Source organism: Sinohyriopsis cumingii, chromosome 13, assembly GCF_028554795.1.
Source record: "Sinohyriopsis cumingii isolate HCF-2022 chromosome 13, ASM2855479v2, whole genome shotgun sequence".
NCBI lineage: Eukaryota > Metazoa > Mollusca > Bivalvia > Unionida > Unionidae > Sinohyriopsis > Sinohyriopsis cumingii.
Window position 1 is genome coordinate 66,024,813 of NC_142973.1, and position 12,605 is coordinate 66,037,417.

A 12,605-nucleotide genomic window follows, 5' to 3' on the forward strand; every position below is an offset into this window, starting at 1 on the left:
GCTGAGACATTTTTTGCCATTGTCAACATTCATTTGTGTGAACAAGAATCAGGTTTAAACTTGTGACATTATGCAGATTAAATGGATTACTGGTTCAATGCTTATATCGATTAAGTAATATACTTTGAAGAATTTCAGACTTGCATTTGTTTCATTTTTTTTACAGGTTATTGGTTTAGTTGAAAATCAGAGTGACTGGTATTTAGGCAAACTATGGAAAAATCACCAGCCATGGCCAGCTTTAGTAAGTTGTAAATTCCAAATTTCTTCATTCAGTTGGGTACCATTCTCTCTCTGTCTGTCAGCCAATCTATTTGTTTTTTCATTTAGAAGCATTTTGCAGTTGCTAACAATAGATTCAGGATTAATTTGCAAAACTCAAGTCTTTAAATTAGCATAAATAGAAACGACCATTTGGTTTTCATTTTCAGGGAAAACATGAACAGGTTTGATATCTTTGTTAGCAAACTCATGTTATGAGTTGGCAAAGCTAATTTTATGGCAGTTTGTACACATAAAGTGTACATTCTGGCACAGAAGATGACCTGATTGCCTTGCTGATCTAATTTCTCTATAGTCTGTAGCACTGATGCAAATTTAAATGTAGGGTTATCTCCCTTCTTTTAAGGGTCGAGGATTTAATACAGGAGTCATCCTATTGGATCTAAGGAAGTTACGGGAATTGAACTGGATGGAAATGTGGAAGCTAGTTGCAGAAAAAGAATTGATGACAATGTTTTCCACAGCACTGGCTGATCAGGTAACTTTTAAAGTCATGATAGGATTATCACTTATTGCTTATGTATGCCAAATGGTCTGTTGGATTTTAAAAGTTTTTTTTTACCTTATCTCCACAATTTCCAAAAAAAAAAGGAATTAACAGTAACGTGTGTATATCTATATATCTATTACCTATCCATCTCTCTCTCTCTCTCTTTCTCTCTCTATACACCGCTCCCTCAATAACTCGTGCCCGGATAACTTGCAATCCCGCTTATAACACGGTGTCTGTCTTGGCTCCCGATTTTTTCCAGAGAAAATGTATTTAAAAAATCTTTAAAATATGCTGAATGTGAAAAAATAAGATAAGAATTGGTAAATTAAACCTTGATACATTGCTCGTTTTATCATCGAAAATGGTGATTAATGCCCGTAAAAATAGAATCCATATTTTGAAATTTGCAAGTTCTAAATAAGAATTAATTTCAAAGATCTCAAAAACGCTTAATTACGCATATTTGGATGCCAATTTTTTATCTGGGACGCAGAAAATCAATGAGGCAGGAGTCCTCCATACGCATGTAATAGGTGCATGGGAAAATTCAAAGATTTGCCAGTTCTGTTTCAGCCACCTGCTTTGTGGGAAAATGTGTTGATCAGTTAGCTGTGCTGATATTTACAATGACAGAATTCAGTGACTGAAAGACTCATTGATGTACATACATGTTGCCATTTTATAAGAGTACATAAAAAAAGAACATGATGCAGTAGCTAGGCGGCTAGTTCAAAGGCTTTGACTGGTGGCTGGGTGAGAAAATGTACCGATATTTAGTGATTGAATTCAGAGGCAGAAAGACAGTTTTAAAATCCTAGTGAGACCTCTGTCAAAAGATATCATATATTATGTAAGTTTTTATGATAAATAGTTGTCAGTATACTGTAAATAAATAGTCTGGTGAAATAGCAATCAATGAAAACTTCTGGTAAATGCTAACAGGTGGCAACAGAGAATGAAATAAACACCAATTAAACGTCTTCCTGTGTGAAAGTCACATTCTAATCCTTTAATTCCGTTTAAGTGTAAACATTATAGTCGCAACATATTCTGTTCATTGAAAACATGAAAAGAGTGAATCAACCGTCACATTGAAACCTGTGAGTACTTCTGTGAGAACCTAATTACATGCCGGCTTTGTTTTGATCAACAACTTGGGAAAGTGTTTGTTGCATTAAAAAATCAATTACAAGAGACCTGGGGTGCTGGATTAAGGGTCTTGGAGCTGCCTTTGACGTAAAGCAAAACAGTAACAGAGACAGCGACGATGATAGTGACTTTGAAGGTTTCAGTGAAACCGATGTCATTAATCCCGAGGCTGTCTGGGAGAAATTCGTACAGACTCATGGTCCTGAGATGGGTGTTTCTCTTGATTATATGGAGGAGTGGATTTGTGCTGACAATGATTGCCCCACAGCCGAATACATGTCAGATGAAATAATAATTAATTCTATAATGAACAGATTTGTAGAGAAGACGATTCAAACTGGAGTACCACAAGTGTTGAAAGTGATGCAGACGCAGATGTTGCACCGTCTCCCCCCTCTGCACAGGAAGCAATCAAATCTTTTGATATTGCCATAAGGTGGCTGGAGACCCAAAATGTTGACTACGTAAAGCTCATGCAGTTGAGAAATCTGAGGGATTTTGCTCGACGGCAGAGAAACCAAGGAGTAACACACACACAAAAATTAACTGATTTTTTCAAAAAGTGAATTGATATTTGTCAAGCATGGCACAAGCGGCAAGTATTAACTTGTTCTAATTTACATTGTTTTAAATTTGTAGAGCCATTAAATATGTTAGTACTGATTAACCCTTGTTTTTTGTTTTCCATTTTACTTCTATCGCAATCAAAAATATCTATCTATCTATCGTTCGATTGACACTGTTTCTTGCAAAGAGTCGATCTTTTGTATATACAGAAACATCTAATTTGGATCAAACAGTAAAACTAGAATGTATCCAATTCAGCATAAAAATTATTTACGTAGTACACAATGTATGAAGTGGTACACATGTTAAGCGAACGGAAACCACGTGTTTTCGATGATCACCTCAATATAATGTAATTTATCCTGAAATTAATGTTGCTCTATGAGGAAATAATAAACAAAGTACACCGTTATGAAGAGATATTTATTCACAGTTAATCTCAGCACTATTATAAAGTGAGTATTCAACACTATAATCTGCCCCCCCCCTTATTTTTCCTTTATGTTGTCGATCACTTTATTGGTTTTGGGCTTATTTTATAGGTCCCTCGATAACTCACGGTGCGGTCGATGTTTCTGGACCATGATGTGCATGTATCTATATCTATACCTCAAGGGTGAAACAGTGTATCAGTAATTTTGCCACTTCAATACACAAGGTTAATTAATTAATACAATTACATTACGTAAAAACCCTCCAAACCACCCCACCATGTGAGCATCTGCATAAGTGTTTTGCTCAGCTAAAAACTGGTGACACCTGGTGGTATCAGGGGAATGTAATGTGTAAGAGTTACTCTCCTTTGTCTATCTAAAATAGGATAAGACAATTTTCATCTTTTAGTAGGGCTGGATTCACGATGTAGCAGGTTAATATTCCTAACTTAATGTGATTGGGTAAGTATCCTCGGAGAAACAGTTTACTTAAAAATTTGCTTTCTTCATTTAAACAAAGGAGGAAAGTGTACAGCTTAGAAAATTTTGCATAATTATGACTTTGTAATCCCCATAATTAAAAAAAAAATCTTGTATTTTTCTGTTACATATAATTTTTAATGTGTTGCACGATGAAATTAACATAAATCTTGTAACATCTCATTTTTATTGTATGATGAACAAAGAAACACATCAAAAGTCCTTATTAAATTTTATTTGGTTACACACTAGAAAAACAATATTAGAAGTGACATTTCATCCTGATTCAGATTGTTTTCTATTTTTTCATTTATGCACAGCAAAATACAGATTTTATGAGAAAAGGTTTAATACATGCTTTGTAAGAAATTTTTTTTTTACATGAGTATATTGCATTTTCTCAGTTCAGCTAATCTCTATTTATTATTACCAATATTCAGTCAAAATATATGAATACAGTAATACCAATACTTAAGCAAATAAAATATTTGGCTTTCTTTGTGGGGGCTACTCATGAGCTAGAATCTGAATGTGCAAGTCTATGATGATTCCCAATCAGTGCTAGGCTGATCCCAGCATTAAAGTTTATTCTGGGCTAATCCCAGCTTCAGTAGGCTGTGCCTGGCTGATCCTAACATTTGAGTATATTCTGGGTTAATCCCATCTTAAGTAAATCAATGCTAGGCTGATCCCTGCATTAGAGTGTATTCTGGGAGTATCCCAGATTAGGGGAATCAAGCCAGACTGATCCCAGCATGAAGAAAGTATTCTGATTTTTTCCTGTTAAAACTGTCTGAGAACTGTATTAACCAGGCATGGCCTTATTGCTATTATTATTAGTATAGCATATGAGTATCCAATTGTAGAAAATACTAAAATGAATTTGATTTTAAAATATATCAACTGCTTCAGTGGTCTAGTGGTTAGAGCATCCGCCTCGGATGCAGGAGGTCGTGGGTTCGATCCCCGGCCAAGTCATACCAAAGACTTACACAAATGATACTAACAGCTACCTCGCTGGGTGTTCAGCATTAAGAGGTTAGTGTTAGGACTGGTCGGCCTGGTGTCAGGATAATGTGACTGGGTGGGACAACATGCTACATGTCTGCGGCATGATGCCCCATTGCTAGACATCACTATAAACTGCCACACTGCAGACACTGTAGCGATATGACTGAAAAATTCTTAAAGCTACGTTAAAAATCCTAATCACATCGCATCACATCTTAAAATATGTCAAATTGAGAGCCCCGAAGAAGATGCCGGTTTTTATGTGAAAATTCATTTGGAAGGAATGGTTTCTAAAGACGCACATGACACTAAATGTATGTAGATAACAGTCCCAATGCAGAAAGAATTTTGTTACAGTCAACTCTGATGTAGCATGTATAACATGACAATGATGATCATCCTAAAGTCTGAATCAAATGGCCCACTGTACCAACTACAGTTGTGTTAATGTTATTATGTGTATGTGTGTTGCATTTGGTATTGAGGACCACACGTACATGCATGCATACATACATGCATACATACATACATACATACATACATACATACAGACAGACAGACAGACATACATACATACATACATACATACATACATATTGGTGTCAAAGTCAGCAGTATGGGCATTCATATTCCTCAAGATGTGTGGGGTGTATGAGATTGGACTTTTAATGGCGCTTTAACAATTGTTCAGTCATATCACTACAGTATGTTCAGTATGGCAGTTTATAGTGATGTCTAGCACTGGGGCATCATGCCAGAGACATGTAGTATCATTTCCCACCCAGTCACATTATCATTGCTTTAGACAGCTTGGCTACAGATGCCATCATTGTTAAAGAAAGAAACTTTTGGGTTGCCTGTCAGCATTTGCTTGTTACTGGGGAGACCATATTTCTGGTCTGATTTTTATTAAACTTAATAAATTTGTAATAAGGACTTGTATCATCAGGATCTCATACAAGTTTGATAATGAGTGAGATCCGTGCACCTTAATGATGTGATCTTACTTCTGATTGATGATCTTATAACTTCTCTGGAGACCATATTTATGATCGATATTTTTATCAAACTTGAAATAATGACCCATCACATGAAAATGCTGGCCCAGTTTGATAATGAGAAAGATTTACACTTAAATAAAAAAGTCGCCTTGCATTTGAATGGCTGAGCTTGCTGCCACTCTGGAAGCCTTATTTCAGATTTGGTTTTCATCGGACATGGAATTATATTATCAACATCTCAGATAAATTATTCAGTAAATTATGAGTTAGTTCTATGCATACAGATGAGGTGATCTTATATCTCTTTGAATCCATGATGGAAGCCATATTTCAAACTTGATTTTAATTAAATTTGGAACATGGGCTTATATAATCTAGATCTGTTAGGCAATTTCGATAACATGCAAAAGTCTGTGCATATTAATGAGATGATCTTGCATGTGATTGGCTAACTTGCTACTACTCCATAAGCCATATTTCTGATTTCTGATCGAATTTTGATCAAATATAATCATACACACACACACACACACAGTGATCTCCCCAGATATTTTTGATAGCATTTAAGTGCATGTTAGTGTTATAAAATGTTTTCAGATCCCATTAGGAATATAAGCTTACTGCCTGCCATATCTGGCCCATCAAAAAGATGAATAACATCTATTCCGTCATATCATGGAGACAAAGGACAATAACTCTTGCACTTGCCTCCCCTTGATGCTACCAGATGTTACTAGTTTGAAGCTTTCATTGTTGATCAGTCAACATCATGAAGAAACCTCCAAAATATACACTTTAATGTTCACCTGAATTTCATCCAGCCATCATACAGTTTTGGATATTTTGTGGCTAATAACATATCTAATAAAGGTATTATATATCATGTTTTCATTTTTACCAGTTTTTATGTGAACTTGTCCCATTTGCAGATTTAGATATTTCTGACTGTTTGCTTCAGTGGAACGTTGTTTGTTGCATGTTGTGATTTAGGTCGTGCTCTCTACATGTTCATGCTGACTCCAGACGTTGTTTTGGCGACAGATGAATATGTTTTTGTGCTTGTTTATTAACTCTTTTCATTGCTTTTGTCACTTTAGAGTTCAAAGAATGATAACCAAATATCCTAAATGTAAGAAATTTAATGTTATTGAGGACAGTCATGACTAATGCATCACTCGCACTAAGTGCAGTTCTTCAGGGACATGCAGTGTTTGCACAATTTGGTCTGAAGATATTTGGTTTGCTATTCTGTGCTGAATGGCAAAAAAAAGAGAAAGACTAAGTCAAGCATTGAATACTCTGATGTCTTGAGCATTCATCCTAGAAATGTATCAGTGGTGAGTTGAGTTGGGGACATTGTTGGGCCCCACCCTCCAAATTGAGATGGATCATGCCATCAGCTTTGATAAACTTGGCAGAAATGGAGGAGCCAGGCACCAAAGTTTTGCCATTTATCTATCCTACTCCAACCCAACTATCGAGAGGATGAAGTTTAGATCCATCACTCAGCTTAAAATAAGCAACACCTGGTGGAATCAAAGGGAGGTAATGAGCAAGGGGTATTTTCTTTTGTCTATATGACAGATGGAAAAAATGTTTTTCGGCTTTTAGGAGGGTTGGATTCCGGAGGTAGCAAGGTTATATTCCTAATGTCAGTGTGATTGGGTAAGTATTTTCAGAGAAACATAATTTACTTTATAATATCTTTAAGCCAAATTTCTTAATTGAAACATTCTTGCACTTTTCATTTGGACATATTTCACTACATCTTGTATTCCATCTTGTTAATGAATTACATTTGCTATCTTTATCTCACCTAGCTTTAAGGCCCATCACGCTTACGGCACAGTAATGAATTACATTTGCTATGTTTAGCTTTAAGGCCCAGCATGCTTTCGGCACAGTCCTGTGTCCATCCCTTGTGTATCTGCCACCCATCAACAGTTGCTTGTTGTCACCCAGAAGTCCATCTGATCTAGTATAAATATTGCAATATGGCTTGATATCCTCAGAATCTGAGTCAAGTTCAATTATGAGCAAGATTCATGCTTATTAATGAGGTGACCTTGCACCTGATTGGCTAATACATAAGCCATATTTCTGATCTGATTTTGATTAAAACTTGGAATGTATGTATTTATCATTACGATCTCAGATGACTTTCATAATGAGTGAGATCCATACATACTGATGAGGTCATCTTGCATCTGATGGTGTGAGCTTGTTTCATCTCAAAAGGCCATATTTCTGTTGAAAATCTTTATATCATTAAGAACTCTTGAATTTGATAATAAGCAGGATTTTCTCATTTGAGGTGATCTTTCATCTGATAACTAAGTTTGTTACTCCTCTGGATGCAATGTTTCTGAACCAGTTTTGATCAAACTTGAAACATGGGCTTATAGATTCAATATAGAAGCAAGATCCATGCATATTAATGAGGTGATCTTGCATCCGATAGGCTGACCATGTTACCACTCTTATTAGGATGACCGTGTTACCACTCATGTTAGACTGACTGCATTACCATTCTTGAGGCCAGATATATGCTTCTGTCAATAGGATCTCTGATGAGTTTGAAAATGAGTGAGATCCATTTACTGTATATTAATGAGGTGATCTTGCATCTGATTGGCTGAGCTTGGTACCACACTGAAGGCAGTATTTATAATCCTATTTTGTTAAAAACTTAGAATATAAGCATAGAATGTATGCTTATTTCCTCAAGATCTTGTACAAGTTAAGCAAGGAGCAAGATTCCCATGTATTAAAAAGTTGATCTTGCATCTAATTGACCAAACTTGTTCCCTCTCTGGAATCCATATTTGTAATCCAGTTTTGATAAAACTTGAAATGGAATGATATCATCAAGATCATGGATGGGTTCAATAATGAGAAGGACCCATTAAATGATGTAATCTTGCATCAAATTGGCTGAGATTGCTACCACTCTAAAAGCCATATTTGCAGTCTGCTTTTGATTATACTTGGAGTAGATGCTTATGTCATCAAAATCTTGACTCATGAGCAAAATCCTCGCATATTTATGAGATGATCTTGCATGTGATTGGCTGAGCTTATTATCACTCAATAAGCCATAATTCTGACCTGATTTTAATTATAATTGGCATATGGGTTTATATCTGTGAGATCTTGGGCAGTATTGACATTAACTAGGTACTAGGTGATCTTGCATCAGATTGATTGAACTTGTTTCTATTCTTGAAGCCACATTAGTTATTTTTGGGTTTTTTATCATCATCATTGTAGATAACTTCAGTTTATGAGCAAGACACCTCATATTAATTATTCCTTTTTCTTTACAGAGAATTTTTATCAGAATATAGTTACATAGCTAAAATCAACATGTGAAGTTTGTGTGAAATGGTCAACTGTTTAGTTATTTATGCCACATGAGAGATATCCATAGCTGCCAACCCTCACGATTTTGGCGTGACTTTCACGACTTTTTCAGTGATTCACGGATTCACGCTGCAAGCAAAAAATTCATGCATTCTCCAATTCTCAATTATTTTAAATCTTTAATAAAATAACCGATTTCCTGTTAAGCACTAGTCATGATATTGGCAGTTGCCGAAACGGTCTGGTACTGCTGGTCATGATATTTGTAGAACTACAGCCGATTGGTACAGTTGGCCCGGTATACAAGCATTTTAGCCTATTTTAATCTATATGTATAGGAGTAGTTTTACAAATGCTTTTAAGAGAAACTGGCCTAACCAGAATTTTGCTCCACGCATGCATCACCAACACTGATTTGAATTACTGTTCAGCATCGCATTTAAGATCTTGAAAGTTTAATTTGGAATATACAAAAAATTGGCTGTGCATTCTGACATTAAACATTGATATACATCATGCTTTTTGCAAACAGTGTGCCACAAATTTTAGTATTCGGCATAGTGGCAGAGATGATGTGAGGAAGCACATCGGTTGCAAAAATAAAGTAGAAGTTGGGAAAATTAAGAATTCACAGATTTCAGCTCTGGAATATTTTAAGCCATTGATGGAAGGCCTGCAAGCTACCAATGCTAAAGCATTATTTGTGAGTTTTCTTATTGAATACAATCTATTTTTATCAGCTGGAGACCATGCAAAACATTTGTTCCGACAAATGTTCCTGGACTCGAAGATCACTTCCAAATTTTTCTGTAGAAGAGCCAAAAGTGCTGCAGCTCCTGTGCATTCCTCACAGCAACAGAGACAGTGAAGGAGTATTTTCTCTAGTGAGGAAAAATAAGACAGACTTTAGGGCCTAAAGAGCAGAAAATTTTTCAGCAATTTTAGTCACCAAGATCAACCAGCAGGAAAGAACTCTGAAATGTTTTGAAAACTAATTTACGATCAAGCAGTTGAGGAAGTTCAAGTTTGCCACAGTATCATGTCTTGATAAATAATCACAAGAACAAGTGAAGTTTATGAATATCATAATAAGTAGAAATGCAGATATGTGGTGTTTTAGTTTTATATTGCGATCTTGATATAGTGTTGTATTGACAGTCAGGTAGATGGAGTTACTGTCATGGTATTTTTCACTAATTCATGTCCAGTATCACTAATTTTTATCCCTATTTTCACTAATTGCGAGCCTGGAAGGATATCGGGCCCACTTGGATCTCATTTTATTCTGTTTACTGCTTTTATTCATCTTCTTGACTAGATATTATTGAGCTGTGTGACATGCTTTTCTTCCTGTCTGGTTGCAGGATATATTCAATGCAGTAATAAAGCAACACCCACACTTAGTGTATCACCTACCCTGTCAGTGGAATGTCCAGCTCAGTGATAATACCCGCAGTGAACACTGTTACAGTGAAGTATCTGATCTTAAGGTAATTCAGAATTTATTAATGTTTAAAATATATTCGTGATAGCGTAACACTAGCCAAATTGTAGAATCTAGTCTTGATGTAACGAATTGTGTGTGTGTGTGTGTATATATATATATATATATATATATATATATATATATATATATATATGGAATTTAGTATATACTCATGACATTACTTCCTTTATAAATGCATTGTGAGATGAGCCAGTATTTTCTTCTATCAGTATCTTTTTTCAGCTTGTTTAAATGTGTTTTTATTATTTTATATGTTCATTGCAGATAATACATTGGAATTCACCAAGCAAAATCAAGGTGAAGAATAAACACATTGAGTTTTTCCGCAACCTTTACTTGACATTCCTTGAGTATGATGGCAACCTACTGCGACGTGAGCTGTTTGGATGTGGAACAAATAATGCTTCAAGTTATGTAAATTCACAGGTATGAGATACTTTGGTCATGGGAGATGGGTAAATTCACAGGTATGAGATACTTAGGTCATGGGAGATGGATAAACTCACAGGTATGAGATACTTAGGTCATGGGACATGGGTAAACTCACAGGTATGAGATACTTAGGTCATGGGAGATACTATTGGATGCTAATAGTGGTTTTTGAAAAGACTAAAATCCTAGTGATTATATACGGGTTTGATTTATCTCAACAATTTGAAATAATTATTCATTTCATAAATTGTACTTCAGTTGCAAATAATTACAAATTTTTCTCACTTCATCAAGCATTCCTAACAAGCATTTGGAGTGGTTAAAATTGCATCATTTGACTTGCAAACCTAGAAGGTATTAGTACATTATTATATATTTTTACCAAGCTTTGGTAACAAGCATTTAGATTTGCTAAAATCACATCATGGGATACAGAAAACCTGAAAGTTTATAACACCAGGAAGGAACTTATTATATATTCATGTGTTTGACAATATTATGAACAATGGCTAAAATATAGTTCTGTTATTCTTGAGATTCATTATTTGTAATTATTTTTATAACTGTAATAATAAGAATTGTATTTCATATGGTTGTTCTTGCATTGTTTAATCACTTTTCAAGCTTTATGACTTTTGTAAAATACAGTGTGACCCCGCTATAGCACGCTCCATTATAACACGAATGCGGATATAACATGGTCGTGGTGTGGCTCCCAAATTTTTCAATACATGTATTTTTTTTATACACGATAAAAATGTCTTTCTTAAAAGTATGAAAAAAATGTAAAAGGTTTATTATAGAGCTTGCGCATGAATAATACAAGACGATTGTGGTGTGGCTTCTGAAATTTTATGTATTTTTCATGTACATGAAAAAATAGTTTTTTTCTTCTTAAAAGTACAAAAAATAACGTGTAAAAGGTTTATTCAGGGAAAGTTTCCTTTTTGTAGGGAAAAGGTTTATATGCTTACGAACATTACCAACGGCAGCTTAAAATGCAAACTAACTTTTACAGACTTGACATACTGAAAAGTAAATGAGCTTCATTCGTTACGTGATTGTGCTATGTTTTTTGACTGAATTCAGACCCAAATGACCTGTGACAAAATTACTGAATATTGTAACTCTGTGTGTTTGCATATTTTCAATGGAATTACTTGTATTATGGATTCAGTGTATGTGATGTGATTCATGGGTGAGTACAGTGTTGATACTTTATTCATGCTATACATTAGACATGTATATATAAACAGTATACACGTATATGTACTGATCCGTGGTTTCCCTAAATAAAGTTAAATATTATCTATATGCTTTCTCTTTTTTCACTACAGGTGTATTTCTCATTAATATGCATTGATTTAAGATGGTAAATGTGCCAATGAAGCACATATTTTACTGCCCGCATTTATTACCTACCCCACCCCCCACACACATTTTTTGGGGTACATGCACCATTTTCTTCAGCAAACTGACCTGGTTGCTTATAACACGGTTCGGTCTATAAGATGGTCAGATTCTATGGCTTCCACCTACCATGTTATAGTGGGGTCACACTGTATGAAGTCCAGTTCTTAATTAAAAGTTGTAGCAACTCATACATATCATGACTCTTACAACAGTGCTCAAATACTTGCACTACTGAAATTTTTCAAAAGAATATTTTGATAATTGCAATAACTAAAATTACCAGTAGTGATTCAAATTTTCAGATTGGGATTCATTAAAATTTATTTATAAATTGATCATTTTTTCATCCCATTGTCAGCATATTTTTGCCTTAAGGTCACTGACATCTGCTGGCATAATTTATCTTCAGGGTATTATAAATGATGTAAGCGACTGCATTTCCTAACACAAAAGGTATCATTTTGCATTGATTT

General features: G+C 35.0%; 1 protein-coding gene across 1 annotated transcript in view; it reads left to right on the forward strand.

The window, feature by feature from the left end:
- The window catches only part of LOC149785748 (xylosyl- and glucuronyltransferase LARGE1-like), a 70,859-nt gene that overhangs the window by 27,505 nt on the left and 30,749 nt on the right, over positions 1-12,605 (forward strand). Inside the window, exons 9-12 of the mRNA XM_089979651.1 lie at positions 167-244; positions 629-760; positions 10,145-10,270; positions 10,552-10,713. Coding sequence (XP_089835777.1) covers positions 167-244; positions 629-760; positions 10,145-10,270; positions 10,552-10,713 — 498 coding nt within the window. The remainder of the gene's footprint in view (positions 1-166; positions 245-628; positions 761-10,144; positions 10,271-10,551; positions 10,714-12,605) is intronic.